The sequence below is a fragment of the Papaver somniferum genome, chromosome 8, assembly GCF_003573695.1.
Source record: "Papaver somniferum cultivar HN1 chromosome 8, ASM357369v1, whole genome shotgun sequence".
Lineage (NCBI taxonomy): Eukaryota > Viridiplantae > Streptophyta > Magnoliopsida > Ranunculales > Papaveraceae > Papaver > Papaver somniferum.
In genome coordinates this window covers 22,283,583-22,300,757 of record NC_039365.1, presented here as the reverse complement: position 1 = coordinate 22,300,757, position 17,175 = coordinate 22,283,583, and the positions used below count along the sequence as shown (strand labels likewise).

The window sequence follows — 17,175 nt, the reverse complement described above, 5'->3', positions numbered from 1 at the left end:
GGGAAGTGTCAGATAAGCCATCACTTTCTCTTCGGACTTGGATTGTTATTATTGTAAGAAAACACGCTGCGGAGGATATGGAGTTATTTTACCCTGTGCTCCCGCAAGGCCAATCATTGCTTCAGCCAAGTTCTCAAAAGTTGGAAATAGTTTTTTTTATCAAATATTCATGGGAATAAAGGCTGGTGTCACACTTGCAGAGCGACGTGGTAGACAATGCAATAATTGATATCAGTACGTACGGGCCTAGAGAATAATTGATATCAGTACACTAGAGAATAATTGATCTCAGAAAAAACCTGTGGTTGAGGACTGGCTTAGATATATCTTATATAGTTCATGGTGCCCGGCCAATAAGCTAGACAATGCAATAACTCAGGTTAACCCACATATTTTCTGCATTCAAGACATCCAAATTTTCTCAAAAATTACATAGTGTAGAAGAAGAAGTAAGAAAGATGACTCTGAAACTCTATGTTGATCGAACTTCTCAACCTTCTCGAGCCGTTCTCATCTTCTGCAAGTAAATTCATTCTCTCTGCATTTACTCTGTCCTGAATGTCTAGTTTTTCTACTAAAACTTATCTATGTTTGTACTGTAATGGTGATTTTCTTAGGGTCAATGGGATTGAATTTGAGGAGATTAATGTAGATTTATTCAAAAAAGAACATAAATTGCCTGAATACGTTAAAGGGGTGTCAATCGTACTTTCTCTTCATTTAGCTTCATCATTCTAAATATGACTAACACTAAAAAAACAGAATCTGCCCTGTTGTTCAACTCTCATATTGAACAGTAAAGACTATGACTTGGTTTACGTCCTGGAGACTAACACTTCCTATGATGCATGCCTAATTGCAGCAATAAACCCTTTTGGGCAAGTTCCAAGTATAGCTGATGGAGATTTCAAGCTTTTTGAGAGGTAACATGATTTTCAATGAAATTCTTAGTTGTTCGGTAAACGAATAACTTAAGTATGGTTGTGGTGTTGATGAGGAGAATCAGAAATAGTGTCTTTGTCCAAGTTATACCTTTGGTTGAATGTCTTTGGTATTTTGCAGTCATGCAATTTTAAGCTATCTTGCTTGTGCATACCCGGGAGTTGCTGATCACTGGTAAGCCAAAACTATCTTGTGTCTTAATCATGTCGTATTTAATGCTTCCTAATCTCTATGTTGCCATCTTGTTGGTATCTAAGGTACCCAAGTGATCTACAGAAGAGAGCTAAGATCAATTCAGTCTTAGATTGGCATCACTCCAATTTACGCCGTGGTGGAGGTATTTAAGCGCCTTCATTCTCTTGTCATTTCTTCGGTTTTGTGGAGGTTTCCCTTTGACTCATGACCCTTGTTGAGAATAAATTTAAGCTACATATACATATGTTCTAAAAAAAAAATTTGTCATGGTGGATATTTCCTTCAGTTGGGTATGTCATACAAACAATACTTGGACCTGTAATAGGAAAACCTACAAGTCCAGAAGCAGCTGCCGAAACCGAGCAAATTTTGATCTCATCGTTATCAAAAATTGAGTCAGTTTGGCTTAATGAAGATGGGGACTTCTTGTTGGGTAATAAGGAACCATCTATTGCTGATCTTAGCCTTGTTTGCGAAATCACGGAATTTGAGGTAAACGATTATTGTGTTTTACATCTCCCATTTCTTAAACTCTCAGCCTCATTAACAACTCTCAAGAGAAATCCAGTAATATTATTGATGAATTGGGTTTGCATTCAGATTTTGCATGAGAAGGATCGCATCCGAATATTAACTCCATTCAAGAAGGTATTGAAGTGGATTGAGGATACAAGAATCGCAACAAGCCCTCATTTCGAAGAAGTGCATAAAGCCATATTGGCATCAAAGGCATCTTTGCTCAAACTACCAGTTGATGAAAACTACGAAACCGGGTCAAGCATCAAAGCCATGCTTCATTGTTTGTTATTTTGATGCCTGTTTCATTGTTTTGCTAACTGTGGCTGTCATGCTGGGGAACTTTGCAGCACCGTTTTGTCTGCATACAGTACTAGGACCTCTATTGGGTATTCCTACGAGTGCAGAAGCCGCTGCGGAAGCTGGGAAAATTTTAACCACATCCCTGTCACAAATTGAATCTGTTTGGCTCAATGAAAATGGGAAGTTTTTATTGGCTAATTCAGAACCATCAATTGCTGATCTTAGCCTTGTTTGCGAAATCATGCAATTTGAGGTAAAACAATCATATACTTTTTACCGTCATACTTTCCTTTCGAGTAAATGCAACATAGTAAGAGAAATTCTAATGTAATATTACTTTATGGATTCAGATTTTGCTTGAGGAAGATCGTGTCCGAGTGTTAACCCCATTCAAAAAAGTATTGAAGTGGATTGAGGATACAAGAATTGCAACAAGCCCTCATTTCGAAGAAGTGCATAAAGTCTTACTTGGAGCAAAATCAGCACTGCATAAACTACCCCTTGAAGACAACTACGAGTCCATGTCAAGCATCAAAGCCATGCTTCAGTGAGATTGAAAATCCCAATGATCCAATCCTCGTTGAGTGGATTTGGAGGCCTACTGACAAGTGTGGTAGTCGGGAGGGTTCTAACCATATTTCTGTCTTTTAAGTCAGTTGGGGTGTAAGAGCAGCTCTAGTTTCACTTGCTCTTGTGCTCATGGTGTGTTTAAAGGCTTTATGTAATGTGTGTATTCTAAAGCACTTTCTTTCGAGTTCTGCAAGGATATTCATAAAAGTTTTATCTGTTTGTCAACATTGAAATGCAACAGATGATCTAAATAAGTTATTGTGAACTTCAGTTTTAAAATTTTGATTTCCTCGCGCATATATATCCCTTCTAGAAGTACTTTGATTGGGAAATGCTAGTGTTTTTTGCTGTCACATTCTGTCATCCTATTCATACTAGGCAATTTAATCCTTGTATTAGGGTGCACGTTTGTGCACATTCCTATATGGACATCTTAATCACTCTTTGACCGCTAAATCCTCTGGGCGGCAGAATGCAAGAAGTACATCATATTGCCACTGAGTTATTATTTTGGTTTCAAGTGCCTGTAATTTCAGTTTGTTTGTACATATTATTACTTCACCCGCGAAACTGTCTTTTGGACTAGTGCCAAGTATAGTTGACGGAAATCTTCTTTCCTTAAGGTATACATTGTTCTTAAACGTAACATAAATTTTGTATTAGGCTGTTGCAAAAGCAAATCCAGATATAAGATACAAAGGTGCTTGCTTTTTTTGTTCACAAGAATATTATTGCTTTGGGGTGCTTTACTCATGCATTGAAAACTACTGAATAAATACTATTATTGCTTGTGTACGGCATGTTAAGATCATGGTTTGCAGAATCATATTATAAGCTAATGGCGAACAAACAACTAATACGTTTCTGCTTTGTTTTAAACGTTAATCATAAGATTATAGCTGGAGGAATAAGCTTACAACATAGTAGGGCATGGTTTACATGGCTATATATAGTACTGAACTCCTCTTCATCAGTTCTTATAAGAAAAAATTGCTGCAAAGAAGAAATCTAAACTTGGAAAAATGACTCTCAAAGTCTACTGTTTTCGCATGTCTCAGCCTTCTCGTGCTATTCTCATCTTTTGCAAGTAATACTCACTCTTTCTTCAGTTTATTTGCTAAAATCGTTTGCCTAACTTGGCGATTTTTGGTCAGGGTGAACGGAATTAATTTTGAGGAGATCACTGTAGATTTAACTAAAGGTGAACATAAATTGCCTGAATACAAAGGTACGTCGTTGTGATCGTCTCTTGAAAATTGCACCAGTTGCTCTCATCAAGTCTGCATAACTTATTGTAGATAAAATATCTTATGGTGCATGCATGATTTCAGAAATAAACCCTTTTGGACAAGTTCCAAGCATAGTTGACGGAGATCTCAAGCTTTTTGAGAGGTATAAATTTGATGTAGCACAAAATTAGTAGTGGTTTTAAGAAAGAATCGGTAAAATATGTTCGGTGTTTTGTATTTGCAGTCATGCAATCCTAACCTACATTGCTTGTGCATTCCCGGGTGTCGCTGATCATTGGTAAGAAAAATTACTACTTCTCTGAAACCACCTTTCTAATATTGACCAACAGACACCTACTGCATCTTATTCTTGTCTTGACTCTTGTTAGTCTATTTTTGGTTTCATAAGGTATCCAAGTGATGTAGCCAAATTCCCGTGCCTCGGCACTTTGTTATCCGTTTTTAACCCCCTTTCCAAAAAGAAAAGCTACGTGGCCAAAAGGGCTAAGATTCACTCAGTCTTGGACTGGCATCACTCCAACTTACGCCGCGGTGCAGGTACACTTAATCCTTACCTTTCTTGTCATTTCTTTGTAGCTAGGTTGTCTAGGACAATTGTAATAAACAAAATTGGTTAAAAGGACCAAAATCAACAATTCCTGGGTGAAAAGGACATTTAGATTTTGATACTGTTTAAATCAACAAAAATGTAAAAATAGTCGGTATATAAACAGTTTCATCCTACCCATTTTCAAATACTTTTTCTTATTTTTAATTTATATCAGGATGCATCCAGTTTTATCCTTGCTATTTTTTAAGTTTAAATCAGGATGAAACTGGATTCATCCTTGATATTCTTTTTGGTGTCCATTTCACCCATACTAATGTTTGCTCGTCCATTTGAACAATGTTTTAAAAATATTTGGACAAAGGACCCATTTTACGAATGTAACACTAACTTTTAAGATCTCTGCCTATCATTCTATTTTTCTTTTCTCTTTTTGTTTCCTTTTGATATTTGATGTCTGTTTCATTGTTTTGCTAATTATGGCTGTCATGTTGGGGAACTTTGCAGCACCCTTTTGTTTGCATACAGTAATGGGACCTCTATTAGGTATTCCTACGAGTCCAGAAGCCGCTGCGGAAGCCGAGAAAATTTTAATCTCATCCCTCTCGCAACTTGAATCTGTGTGGCTGAACGAAAATGGGAAATTTTTATTGGGCAATTCGCAACCATCAATTGCTGATCTTAGCCTTGTTTGTGAAATCATGGAATTCGAGGTAAAACAATGAGTTTTTTTTTTTACCATCATTCCTTCAGAGTTAAATAGCAACATTGAAAGAGAAATTCTAATGTCGTATGGTTATGGATTCAGATTTTGTATGAGAAGGATCGTGTTCGAGTATTAAGTCCATTCAAGAAAGTGTTGAAATGGATCGAGGATACAAGAATTGCAACAAGCCCTCATTTCGAAGAAGTGCATAAAGTCTTACTCGCAGCAAAATCAGAACTGCATAAACTACCCCTTGAAGAAAATTACGAGTCCATGTCAAGCATCAAAGCCATGCTTGCATGAGAATGATTTGGAGGCTGACTGACATATTTGGTAGTCAGGAGAGTTCTAAGCATTTATTTGTGTTTCACGTCAGTTGTCGGGATTGTAAGGGAAGCTCTAGTTTCCCTTGCTCTTGTGCTCATGGTGTGTGTAAAGGCTTTGTGTCGTGTGTATGTAACAGCAGCTTCTTTTCAAGTTTGCGGTGATAAAAACGAATAGTCTTCTTGATGGGTTGACGAGAGTCAAACACATGACCTATTGGCTATAATAATAAAAAAATATGTGATTTCAGTTTGTCTGTATAAATCTCTCTCTATCATCATTTTTGAAGTTGGTACCAGCTGAAACACAAAGACAAGAATTTGGTGAAAAAAATGGGTCTCAAAGTCTATGTCGATCGGATGTCTCAACCTTCTCGAGCTATTCTCATATTCTGCAAGTAATTCTCTATCCTTCTCTACTCTGTTTTTGTAAATCCCAATTATTTTTGCTTAATTGGTGATTTTTGTAGGATTCTTTTATATGTATAACACTGTTCTTGACTTTGTGGGCTTGGAGCTTTAGTACTGGAAAATTGAGTACTGATTGGTTAAATCCAATCCCAATTCACAAAACCCTAATTCTAATTTTTTGTATGACTCAGTTTTATTATTGGTATAGCAATAAATCCTCTGGGACAAGTTCCAGCGATAACTGATGGAAGATTCAAGCTTTTTGAGAGGTATACCTTGTTCTCATAAAAGTTTTTATGTAGCACAAATTATGTATAGCTATTGTAAAAGAAATTTCATATAGTGCTTTAGTGGTGGTCTTTTGTTAGTGGTGGGTGAGGGCTCAGTTCGACAAGAAAAATATTCATTAATCGGTTTCCTTTCCTCCATATCTTAAAGCTTAAGTTTACGATATGTAAAGAACTCGAATCAACTTTTTTTTTCATTCTCAAGCAATCAATTTATAATGGGGAACTTAGGGAGAGACCAAAAAAAAAAAAGTATTCTCATTGTCAAGCCCATAATTAATTTTGGGTACTGTGACGCCCATAATTATTTCCGTGACACTCATAACTATATGAAATTGTTAAAAATGTCTGCATGACGGGTTATGCATCAGGGGTATAATTGACAACGCAACTTGGATATAACATATCTAAAAATCCGCGCCTTGGAAATTTAAAAATTTATATCGTTGAAATCTTTTAAAAAGACCTACGCAACGAGTACAAACAACAATATCAAAATTTTGTTTTTCATGAAAAAATCGGAGGTGATCATCGTTTTAGGAAAAAAATTCGTAAACTGACAGCATATTCATTATGCAGCCTCCAAAAAAGATGCATAACACATTATGCAGACGCATAACAAATTATCCAACCATTTTTTCGACTGCATAACAAGTTACGCATCTGCATAACAAAGTTATGCATCTATAATAAGTTATGTAGCCATTGTTTTGGTTGATTTTAGTTCGTACATTGATGCATAATGCGTTATGTAATCATATTTAAATGATGCATATCAGGTTATGCATCCATTTTCTCGATGCATAAAAGATTATGCAACAATTTTCTCGATGCATAATGCATTATGCAGCCGTATTTTGGATACATATCAGGTTACACATCCATTTTCTCGGCTGCATGATGCATTATGCATAGATTTTCGATTTCGCACAAAATAACAAAGATGCCGGATAATGTGTTATGCATCCATTTTTTCGATGCATAAAAGTTTATGCATCTAGGTCTTGTAACTCAACCATCATCTCTTCGATAACAAAGACCTAACATTCATCTAGGTATTCTTCTCTGTGATCAACAGCATACAGACTCAGCCACTAACCCTTGTAACTCAACCATCATCTCTTCCACTGCACCACCAGGACCTCTGTATCTGAAACTTCACATTATTTGTATCAGTAGTAATACCATCACTGCACCTTCAACAGCATATAAATACCAACACCAGACCCATTCTGCATTGCACCATCACCAGCTCAAACACCATAACTCAACCACTTCTCTGCAATGTTGAATTCAACACAAGCTAGCATACACATAATCCATTCAGTCAAAGATTGCAACAATCCCTTGTAAATCTTGTACCAGGAATCTCATTGCATTAACAAGGTGCCTAAACAACATTTCTTCCATCTTATTCTCTCTGTTTACACAACACCAACATCTTCCACAAACCCATTTCATTAAAACTGCCAGAGATTCTCAACTGAAACCCTAGAATTCAATCCTCAACTACTAGAATCTACAACCATTCAATCGAACCCTAACTTCTTTTCTCTGATAAACACCCATCTGCTCAAACGCAACTTTGTTGGCTCAAATTCTCGAATTCCTCTCACTGTAACTTAATTCCAACACATACCCATGATCATCAGCACCTTAAACAACCTAAACCCCTTCGAATCAGCAGCAAAACCACTTCAAATTCATAATCTTCTGAAACCCTAACTTCCACCAACAGAATCAATTCCTTCTTTCCGATCTCAACGAGCATCAACCTCTCAATCTTCATTTTCTTCTCAACAAATCCCCTTTCTTCATCCCTGTTCTTCCTTGTTTTCTCGAATTAACTGCATCAACATCATTTCTTCTTAAAACAAAATTGAATCCCTGATGGAAAACTAAAAAGAAAAATAAAAACGAAGACAGAAACCCACGAAAGCATAATTTCCGAAAATATGTGTCTGTAAACAATTTTTTCCCCTAAAATTGGTGCGCGCCTGAAGTTTTCTTTCCGTGGGTTTCTCAGTGGAAAAATTTGAAAGAATGGGTCTCACCTTAGTTTTCACATTTATAATTAGTTTTGTGGGCTCACTCCGATGTCAGGCTTATCTTGGGCTTAAATGTAGCCCGTGGTGTAACTCACGGCGGTTCCGCCCGACATGGTAACTACATGAAAGTCACTCACTATGTGTTGGACACTCGATGTAAATGAACTCGCAACAAATTGCATTTATTGTTGTTTAATTGAGTTAATAAATAACCATCGACTACGTTACTAGTCTTACTACTCTGATGGCCACAAGTTGCGGTGATGCATGCGTTAGTTTCTCGGTTGTTACGAAGATAGTAAACAGCTTCAGAGATATCGGTGGAAACTAAAATATTAGTCATTTGATACGAAAGGTCTTTAAATAATTTCATATTGATAACAATGATTTCTTATTTAAATCACATCCGTGATCTAGAATATCAAATTCTCACTGGAAGCGATGTAATATCAGTGAAGTCATAAACTTTTTTTGAGTACAATTGGTCTTTTACTTATTCATTCGCTAGTAAAATCCATCGTATCTTGACTATATTAGGCTAAAAATTCAGGCATTAAAAAGATTTTTATATTATTTTTGAAATTTATACTTCATTGAAACACAAAAAGGTTATACAAGGCTACTCTCCCCTTTTCATAAGCCAAGTAACTCTCATGGTATAATGTCCGGCACAAAACGAACATTTCCAGTATCAGACTTCCTACTAACAAAAGGAGTTGACCTGGTAAAACTATGATGGGCTCGAAATTATGGTCCATGTTCGTTAACGCGGATTTCAAGATGCCCAAGACTATCATCCTTTGAGAAAATCCTCATTTAAAGAACGCTCATGTGAGCTTGACAGGTCTAGAAGACAGCTCAGACCGGAAAGGTTGTCTATACCTACCTTGAAAGAAGATATGAGGATCAAAAACTACTTCTAAAAGGTACACCGGAAGAAAGGAAGCAAAAGGTAAGAATCTCACTCGTCATTAGAAAAACAAACTCAGAGTATCCAATTTGGATACAGATGGTGAATTACAAACTCACCCTATCACTACTTAGTGTATTAACAGGTGCATCCTCTAATTAAACAAACTTGAGAGCTATGAGAACGGAAGTGCTACATTTTTATATTCATATTTATACTAGCGAGGACTCATTAGTTGGCTAATAATACTGTTTTAGATATTTTTCAAGAAATACAAGCAATTTCGATCACCAGTACAATAAACAGATGAATTACAAGCTAAATGGCATTTGCATTAAACATCTAATGTTACCCACAACACCAAAGGAGTCTCAGCATAATTAATGAGTTTGTGTGTTGCAAAGCCAACAACCCATGTTGCCGAAAAGACTATGGTACATGATGTTTGGTTACTAGATCCACCTTTTTGACCGGAGAACAAAAAAGTTAATGAATAAACAATTTCTGTGTTGGCTCAAGTATTGTGAAGACTTTGAGTGCAAAACTTAAGCGGGAGACCAGAGATGTGTCCAGTTCATCAGCACTACCGAATAGACACCTGCAACTATAAATTATATCGATGAAATATGCTTTGGTTTACTTCATCAATCAATTATTTGTTACTGTGTCAGGTATGTGTACAATCCATTTATGGCAGGGTAAAAATTGATTATAGAGAAAAGAGTAAAAGTCGGTGGATTTATGAGAAACGAGTCTAGATCCTAAACAAATGTACTGCACATGAGTACTTTAGATTCGAGAGATCTATTTATATAATTCTGGCTTAAACCAAGAAATGGCCATTACAGTCTTGCTTCGGTCACAAAATGAATGAGAAGGGTTGATCTTAGGCAGGGAAGCAGAGAAGGTGTTGAGATCAGAGAGACATGCTCCGTAAGATATGATTGTTTATGACTTGTCTCAGAAAATAGAACTTGCTTGTAAGAAGTAAGATGTATGTTCTATGGGTTTTATGGATACTTGCATTAGTTCTGATTGAATAGATTGAAAATCTATTTATACCAAGTAATAGTCAAACACCCTGATCTCATAGGAAGCGGAAGTTGTGGAGTAATGAAGTAGTGAAAACATGTGAAGGTGGTAAAACCATGCCCTACTATGAAGGTAGGACCGAGCGGTTGTGTAACTACTTCCCCTTTACTCGTTAACTGTCCGCTTTTCCTGTCACATTCTCATAATGGGTATATTGCGAACTGCATGTTGTAAACCATCAGACAATATCCAAATGAACATCCCCCAATTGTGACATGTTCGATGTCTCGAGTATTTTGTAGAAAACTAGAAATAACCCGTGCGATAACGGCACGTTATGAGACTGAATAATCTTTGGTCATAACAATATTAATGACTACTGAAATTTTGATGAATCGTGTTCGTGAATTTTATGGTGCTATGATCTTATGTTAGTTCAGCCATGCCAATTTTATTTTTTGATGCATCTGATATGGTGCTTTATGTCAAAATCAATAAGAACACCCATGCAGTTTTACTTATTTTTTAGAATTTAATATTTCAATTAATATTTTGAGTTATGAGGTGATCAATCAATTAAAGGTCAATAAATATAGGTTCATAATGGAAGGAGGTTACAAACACCACGGCCACTAGATGTCTTTGGTCAGGATAATATTAGGATGGTTGGATCACCTGTTTGTCTTTGAAAATGTTATCCATCCGTCGGTGGCTCAAAAAACCTTCTGTTTTGTATTGTAGATAACACATGGTCGTGACTTGCACAATCATACTACTTGCATGGTAAAGTGTATGTGATATGAGCAAATCATATCACGACTAATAATGAAGAGTGGGGCAAGTCATGCATGGTAGATGCTGAGTGGACCCACCACTATGACATGTGAGAAATGATCATAAATATATGATTATTCTAGCAACTAACATATGTGCAGATCCATGCTTGTTCAAGTTGTATTTGATCCAGAACTAGTAATATTTCATCTATGACTTGGCTCAGATGGGGTTTAGCGATACCGTGCCGCTGGTGCGAAGTGAAGAACAACAAATATGCCTGCCATTTTCAATATTTTTGTTGCTGAATTACTTCGTTGGTGAATTTTACTTATAATTCATTTTTGAATCTCTTTGATACTGTTACAGTCATGCGATTTTGATCTACCTATCTTGGGCATTCCCAGGAGTTGCATATCATTGGTCAGTCAAACTACTATCTTTGTGGTAGTATATTGCTTATATCTGAATTACCATATTGGACCTACTTTGCCTCTTCCATGTAGTATCAGATGCATCTTATTCATTGGATGTCATGTCTAGATTTGTGACTAAACTATTTTCATTGTTTTCCAGTCACTCTATTGGTTCTAACGTATCCGAATGATCTATCTAAAAGGTCTAAGATTCACTCAGTCTTGGATTGGCATCGTTCGAATTTATGTCGTGGTGCAGGTATTAATTCAGCATTTCCTTGTCATTCGTTTAATTTTGTGAAGGTTGTCACTATCATCAAAATCTTCGTAATATTATAACCATTCATTTTCATTTCTCTCTGATTGTCTTCTTTTTTATTATTCTAATCATGGTTTCCATGTAGGGTGTCTTTTCAGCTCCATTTGTTCTACATACCGTACTAGGATCTGCATTAGGCATTCCTATGAATCCACAAGCATCTGGCAAAGCTGAGAAAGAGTTGACATCTTCCCTATCAAAACTTGAATATTTTTGGCTCACTGGAAAAGGAAAATTCTTATTGGGTAGTTTTCAACCATCTATTGCTGATCTTAGCCTTGTTTGTGAAATCATGCAGCTTGAGGTAAAATGAACCTTACATTTCTCAATAGCTGAATTCGATCCTCATTTCTCTTCAGTAGTTAAACCTCTCTAAATTTAAACCATCTTCTCGAGAAATTCCAATATCATTGATATATAAATTTGGTTTTGATTCAACTTTTGAACGAGAAGGATCGCATACAAATATTAAGCCCATTCAAAAAAAGTGTTGAAGTGGATCGAAGATACAAGAACTACAACAAGTCCTCACTTCGAGGAAGTGCATAAAGTCTTATTCAGAGCAAAATCAAAATTTCACAAACTGACAATTGAAGCAAACTATGAGTCCATGTCAAGCATGAAGGCCATGTTACCATCAAAGTAGTATGATCTAATGTTCTCACATGTAGCTTCTTCCTAATTCTGTAAGGTATACCACTTTTACCTGTTTCCGAACATGGAACATCATACATATGATCTGAATAAGTAAATATGAATTTGGACGGGGATGTATGCTTCATTTCTGTCAAATAAATGAATTTGAGAAGAAAGAGGCAAGAATTAATTACACTCGGGAGCATATTAACTGTGATTGGATCTCGTAGAGATGGACTCTTGGGATTTTAGGGTGCAAAAACCAAACCAATTGGCCTTTGATTTTGGCCTGCAATGTTGGCATTTTATGTTTTGTGCAACAAATTTACATATAGTTAATGATAATGCTTGTTTAGAAGGGTGTACTGAATCAAGATTAATATGGGCAAAAATAGATACTAATTTACTGGAATCGAGTGGATTTTAATGTTTCTTGAAAGAATCTGATTGATTCTTCATATATATAATTTGGATTATAATAGATTGGATTAAGATTAATTCATATTAATAAAAATTAAAGTGGATTAAATCATAATATAGTTAAAAAAATAAAGATTATCATGCTTCTTTTTCAAAAAAAAAAACATCAATAAGTGTTAGTGTTAGTGGTGGTGGTGGTTGGTGTATGTGGTGGCGGTGATGGAGAGGTGGTTGTTGTTGGTGGCGGTGGTGATTTTTGGTGGTCAGTGGTTGTTGTTGAAGTTGGTGTTGGTTGGTGGGGGCAGTAGTGGTTGTTTGTGATGGGTGATGGGGGTCATTGGTGGTTTTTGTTGGGGGTGGTAGTGGTTGGTGGTGTATGGTGGTGGATGTTGATGGTCGGTAGTGGTGGTTTTGGGTGGTGGTAGTGGTCGGTAATGGTGGCTGGCGGTGGCGGAAGCGGAAAAACATAGCATGTTATGATTAAAAAAAAATCAAAAATTAATTTGTCCATAAGAATCCATGAAACTCTTGTGGTTTGGGGTGAGATTGATTTGAAATAATAAAATATATATTTTGACTAAAAGTATCCATAAAAATTCATATATATCCTGGCCCTTAACTATCCTAAGAAATCTTAAATGAATTGAATACCTAGGATATTTGTGGATTCGGAATAAATCTTATTTGAATACCATGGATATTTTATGATTCCTTATGTATCCTAATTGAACACCTTGGAGTTTATAAGATGATAGACGCATTTATATGTCTAATATATCTCTATTGTATATAGTGTTAGTTCTCGATTCTATACTTATTTGGTTATTTTATTTATTTGTAGGTGTTTTTAGAAGAATAAGGATTTGCGGCGAAATTGGCTGAAAATGCGGCGTTTGGACCTCCGTTGATAGAGTGTCGGAAGCGCCCCAGAAGTGTACCGGAAGTACCCCAGAAATACTCCGGAGGAACCCCGAAAAAAGTGAGGAAAATGCCCCAGAGGACACTTGCTATAAGGACCCTTGATTTTGGATAAGGGGTAACCTAATTACTAAGGGGCACCCCATTTCAAGGCACATGCTAAAGGGACTCCCAGTCTGGTTAAGGGGACACCACATTCAAAGTTCAAATGATGGAATTTGGCGGGAAAGCTGAAGTTCACGTCTGATAACTTGTTGTTGGATTTCTGGGCAGTTTTGAGGGAGATTAAATCCCTGAAATCAATTGGGCTAGGCCTGTTAAGACTAAACAGACCGTATGCAAGTGATTTTATCGATCAACTTGGGCTGGAATGGCTGGGAGAGGCGATCAAAGTCCAAACAGGATACGTATTGTTCTGTCCAGTTTCAAGGATTTGTATGGAAGATTTTGTGAGAGTTTTACGCTGGATAGTTACGTACTAGGTCCTGTTCAAGTCTTGATAAGAGTTTGGTGGAAAGTTTATAGCTAACAGACGCGTACGAATAGCTTTGAGCAGTATTTTTCCGAGACTTTGGAAGAAAGAAAAAATAGAGATTCTATCGGGATTTCTTTGAGCTGTGAAGTATATAAGAGGTGGAGAGAGGTGAGAGAAGATTATCAAGAGTTAGGGGTCGATTGGGAGGCCAGCAGAGAGGCGCAGGAGGAGTTGCAGGAATTGTACCTGCTGCTGCTGCTGCCATTAACAAAGCTCGAAGAACACGAAGAACACACCTGCAAAGACAGTCGTTTATCAACAGTGACAACGACTAGCATCCGAGGGTCTTAAAACAACAGCGTCAACAGCAGCAGTGAGGTATCGTTATTTACAGCAGTGGTATTTTACCGTTCTTCTCTGGACGCTTAAAGAGGGTCGTATTTTCACTGTATTATATTTTTCACTCTTTTAATCATATTTTGAGCATCAAGTATGTATTTTGAGAACATGATTATTATGAGTAGCTAAACCCCAATACTGGGATGATGGAGGAAGCTGTTTTTCAGCCATGTGGTTATTTAAATAATTCTTAATTCACTTTTTGCACCGATTTTAATTGATTTATGATTTCAATTAATTACTTGTGATTTTGTTTGATGGAACATGCTTAGTCCTAGGGATTCTTGATGTGCCATGCTTATCATATACAAGTAATATTTTATGGAATCTAATTTGGCAAAGATAGAGTTAATACTTGTTTTATTTTGAGCTATAATCGCCTAGGATTATTTTCTGAACCACTTGAATATGAAACACATTGGAATCCTGAGTCCTGGTTCCTCTTGATCTTGTGACATATACTTTTGTAAGGTGTATATGCTCATAAGGAAATGGTATGAAATGTAGTTACTCATTCGATATCATTAAATGTCCTAAAGTTCTTTGTCTCATTAGAATACGAGCATAGTGCTTAATTCGGGTAACACAACGGGAATATCATTGAGGAGAAAATGTAGGTAGCTTAAGAGCATATATTGTGCTGCTTGTATGGCGTTAAGCTAAGCCAATAAAGTTGCAAGTGCAATTTAATTTTTCGCGTCAGGTTAAGTCAAATAAATTCTTTTAAGTTCAATTTGGTTTTGGCATAAAGCTAAGCCAATAAAATGTTTTTCTGTCTTGAAAAATAAAATGTTTTACTTGAGAATAGTATGTCTTCTAGTTTTCTGATCGTAAAAATAGCTTACGCATATTAAACGTGAAGTGTATGTCTCTAAAGTCGAAATCTAGCATACTATTTGACTCGAGTATGCGGCTAGCATACAAAATTATTTTATACAATTTTTTAAGAAAATTTTTGTTGCTTAAACAAGTGGAAGATGTTGGCATTTTATGTGTTTTGCGCAACAAATCTCCATATAGTTAATGATAATGCTTGTTTAGATTAAGTTAAGCCGGATTAGTAATAATCCTCATTAACACATGTTTATGGTATTAATTAATCATGCATTAAAGACTAGCTAAGGAGATTGCTAGATAAGGTTGAGTCTAAGCATGACATGTCTTTTAGCTTGACATGTCATATGAGGTGTCCAATGTAGCCATGAGGTGTCATCCAACTCATGATGGAAAGGTTGGTGTACATGTGTCAAGCATGACTGGGACTCTCTTCTAGCCTCACATGTTTTCTATAAAAGCAAATCCCATCATCAAATAACGTGAGGAAATTGAAGTTGATAATAAGTCATGAAAGTTGTTAGTAACTTAGTGTTGTGTATATTATGTTTTCTTATTGTTCAATATGTTTTGGGTATGTACTATATGTGGTGTTATTGTCATATATGGTGTTGTTTACATGATTTTTCGAGATCATGTTAATACTAGGATCAAGTCTGATTTCATCATATAGTTAGCTTTATATGATGTTTAGTACTAAAGCATATATAAAGTTAATAAGCTGAAAATCCAACATGCAAAACTAACACTCGGTATGGATGTACTTTGAAATTTAAGGATGTGCAATTGCACACCCTTGCACTACATTTTCTCCGCCCGTGGTTCGCCTCACATCCATAGAGATTACATAATGCTTCACAAATTTAGTATTAATCATAATAACATGATAGACAACCTCAATAATCATATGAAACTAGATAATCACTCGAGATGTGAATCCACGTCATCGAGCAGTTATCAGTCACCACTCTCATGGCCATAACCATCAGTTTGTTTTCTCAACAATTGCAAAGAGATGAGACATTGGTGGAAAATTAAATGTATTATTTACTTGTTCTACCATGTTTTGTCCATTAAAATGACATTCCTTTAGATGTTAGATGCAATAGTAAGGAGATTGTAGACAGTGTGTTATTGTTATTTGGCTAGAACAAATGAAGTAATAATTCTGATTATAAACAAATTATAATAAGTTTTTTCTTTTTTCCATTTTTATAGTCGTAGGTCTCGTGACTTTTAGTGGAATTGTAAAGTTATCAAATGCTTAATACAAGTTGCACGAAAAATTAATACAGGCGTCACAATTATTTTGAGCAAGAAAATTAATGTTTCCGGACCTCTTAAATGAAAACAGTAAATACTTCAAATTCCATTATGCAATTGAATCATAACTGGAATTTCAATTTATTTTTGCAAAAATAATTCCATTAAAATCAATATCCTTCCATTTTTAGAATCTACTAGTTTCTCATAATGGCATAGCTAGCCTTATCACATGTATATTTTTGATTATTTTTATATTTATTTTTAATGTATTTTTTAAAAATATTTTATTAAATTTATTTTTTTATTTGCAAAACCTAAGTTCGGACGAGAAATTATTTGTCGAACTTATGTTGTTGTTATTTATGTATCCAAGTTCGACTAGTAACTTGTCAGCCGAAGTTTAACTAGGGCCGTCTTAGAGGGAAGGCGGCCTAGGCGACTGCCTAGAGCCCCAAATTTTTGGGCGCACAAAATATTTATATTATAATTATAAGTGTTATGAAAGAACTTGGTGACATATAATTTGTTACTAAATACTTTGGGTTACTAACCATTTTACTCATCAGGTAAGTAGCCAATTTTTTGCATATTTTATCCCAAATAACGAGGTTATACTCCAAAAACTAAGCGAAAATGTTAAAAAAATGTGTGGCCTTTGATCGTAGAACCGAACTTAAG

The 17,175-nt window shown here is 35.9% G+C and overlaps 4 protein-coding genes across 6 annotated transcripts; all 4 read left to right on the top strand.

Moving 5' to 3' along the window:
• The first annotated feature begins 360 nt into the window (after window positions 1-360).
• LOC113304506 (glutathione S-transferase T1-like) lies at window positions 361-1,984 on the top strand. 2 transcript variants are annotated; one of them, XM_026553638.1, is made up of 7 exons: window positions 361-523; window positions 618-694; window positions 863-923; window positions 1,063-1,116; window positions 1,200-1,279; window positions 1,424-1,629; window positions 1,738-1,984. In XM_026553638.1, the coding sequence occupies exons 1-7, from the start codon at window positions 459-461 to the stop codon at window positions 1,948-1,950; spliced, it is 756 nt and encodes a 251-aa protein (XP_026409423.1). In that variant the 5' UTR covers window positions 361-458; the 3' UTR covers window positions 1,951-1,984. The 2 variants fall into 2 exon arrangements, with proteins under 2 accessions (XP_026409423.1, XP_026409424.1); XM_026553639.1 differs by lacking the exon at window positions 618-694 and having other exon boundaries at window positions 362-523.
• On the top strand, window positions 1,957-2,791 carry LOC113304508 (glutathione S-transferase T1-like). The gene is made up of 2 exons (XM_026553640.1): window positions 1,957-2,209; window positions 2,307-2,791. Exons 1-2 carry the CDS (start codon window positions 1,985-1,987, stop codon window positions 2,505-2,507), a joined length of 426 nt encoding a protein of 141 aa, XP_026409425.1. The 5' UTR covers window positions 1,957-1,984; the 3' UTR covers window positions 2,508-2,791.
• Window positions 2,792-3,526: 735 nt separating this feature from the next.
• On the top strand, window positions 3,527-5,539 carry LOC113304504 (glutathione S-transferase T1-like). The gene is made up of 7 exons (XM_026553636.1): window positions 3,527-3,613; window positions 3,681-3,754; window positions 3,858-3,918; window positions 4,000-4,053; window positions 4,165-4,313; window positions 4,831-5,036; window positions 5,132-5,539. Exons 1-7 carry the CDS (start codon window positions 3,549-3,551, stop codon window positions 5,330-5,332), a joined length of 810 nt encoding a protein of 269 aa, XP_026409421.1. The 5' UTR covers window positions 3,527-3,548; the 3' UTR covers window positions 5,333-5,539.
• A 36-nt stretch (window positions 5,540-5,575) lies between these two features.
• Window positions 5,576-12,460, top strand: LOC113304509 (glutathione S-transferase T1-like). 2 transcript variants are annotated; one of them, XM_026553643.1, is made up of 5 exons: window positions 5,576-5,750; window positions 5,955-6,032; window positions 11,184-11,237; window positions 11,391-11,489; window positions 11,635-12,460. In XM_026553643.1, the coding sequence occupies exons 1-4, from the start codon at window positions 5,686-5,688 to the stop codon at window positions 11,419-11,421; spliced, it is 228 nt and encodes a 75-aa protein (XP_026409428.1). In that variant the 5' UTR covers window positions 5,576-5,685; the 3' UTR covers window positions 11,422-11,489; window positions 11,635-12,460. The 2 variants fall into 2 exon arrangements, with proteins under 2 accessions (XP_026409428.1, XP_026409427.1); XM_026553642.1 differs by lacking the exons at window positions 5,576-5,750; window positions 5,955-6,032 and having other exon boundaries at window positions 10,982-11,237; window positions 11,635-11,853; window positions 12,003-12,460.
• Window positions 12,461-17,175: the final 4,715 nt, after the last annotated feature.

What these genes read in the sequence shown, in the direction of transcription:
- LOC113304506 (XM_026553638.1), top strand. Translation starts at nt 459, where the DNA reads ATGACTCTGAAACTCTATGTTGATCGAACTTCTCAACCTTCTCGAGCC. An exon ending in CCGGGAGTTGCTGATCACTG is followed by an intron (nt 1,117 to 1,199) that starts GTAAGCCAAAAC and finishes TTGGTATCTAAG; the next exon opens with GTACCCAAGTGATCTACAGA. An exon ending in GCGAAATCACGGAATTTGAG is followed by an intron (nt 1,630 to 1,737) that starts GTAAACGATTAT and finishes GTTTGCATTCAG; the next exon opens with ATTTTGCATGAGAAGGATCG.
- LOC113304508 (XM_026553640.1), top strand. Translation starts at nt 1,985, where the DNA reads ATGCTGGGGAACTTTGCAGCACCGTTTTGTCTGCATACAGTACTAGGA. An exon ending in GCGAAATCATGCAATTTGAG is followed by an intron (nt 2,210 to 2,306) that starts GTAAAACAATCA and finishes TTATGGATTCAG; the next exon opens with ATTTTGCTTGAGGAAGATCG.
- LOC113304504 (XM_026553636.1), top strand. Translation starts at nt 3,549, where the DNA reads ATGACTCTCAAAGTCTACTGTTTTCGCATGTCTCAGCCTTCTCGTGCT. An exon ending in GCTATTCTCATCTTTTGCAA is followed by an intron (nt 3,614 to 3,680) that starts GTAATACTCACT and finishes ATTTTTGGTCAG; the next exon opens with GGTGAACGGAATTAATTTTG. An exon ending in GATCTCAAGCTTTTTGAGAG is followed by an intron (nt 3,919 to 3,999) that starts GTATAAATTTGA and finishes TTGTATTTGCAG; the next exon opens with TCATGCAATCCTAACCTACA.
- LOC113304509 (XM_026553642.1), top strand. Translation starts at nt 11,418, where the DNA reads ATGATCTATCTAAAAGGTCTAAGATTCACTCAGTCTTGGATTGGCATC. An exon ending in GAATTTATGTCGTGGTGCAG is followed by an intron (nt 11,490 to 11,634) that starts GTATTAATTCAG and finishes GTTTCCATGTAG; the next exon opens with GGTGTCTTTTCAGCTCCATT. An exon ending in GTGAAATCATGCAGCTTGAG is followed by an intron (nt 11,854 to 12,002) that starts GTAAAATGAACC and finishes TTGAACGAGAAG; the next exon opens with GATCGCATACAAATATTAAG.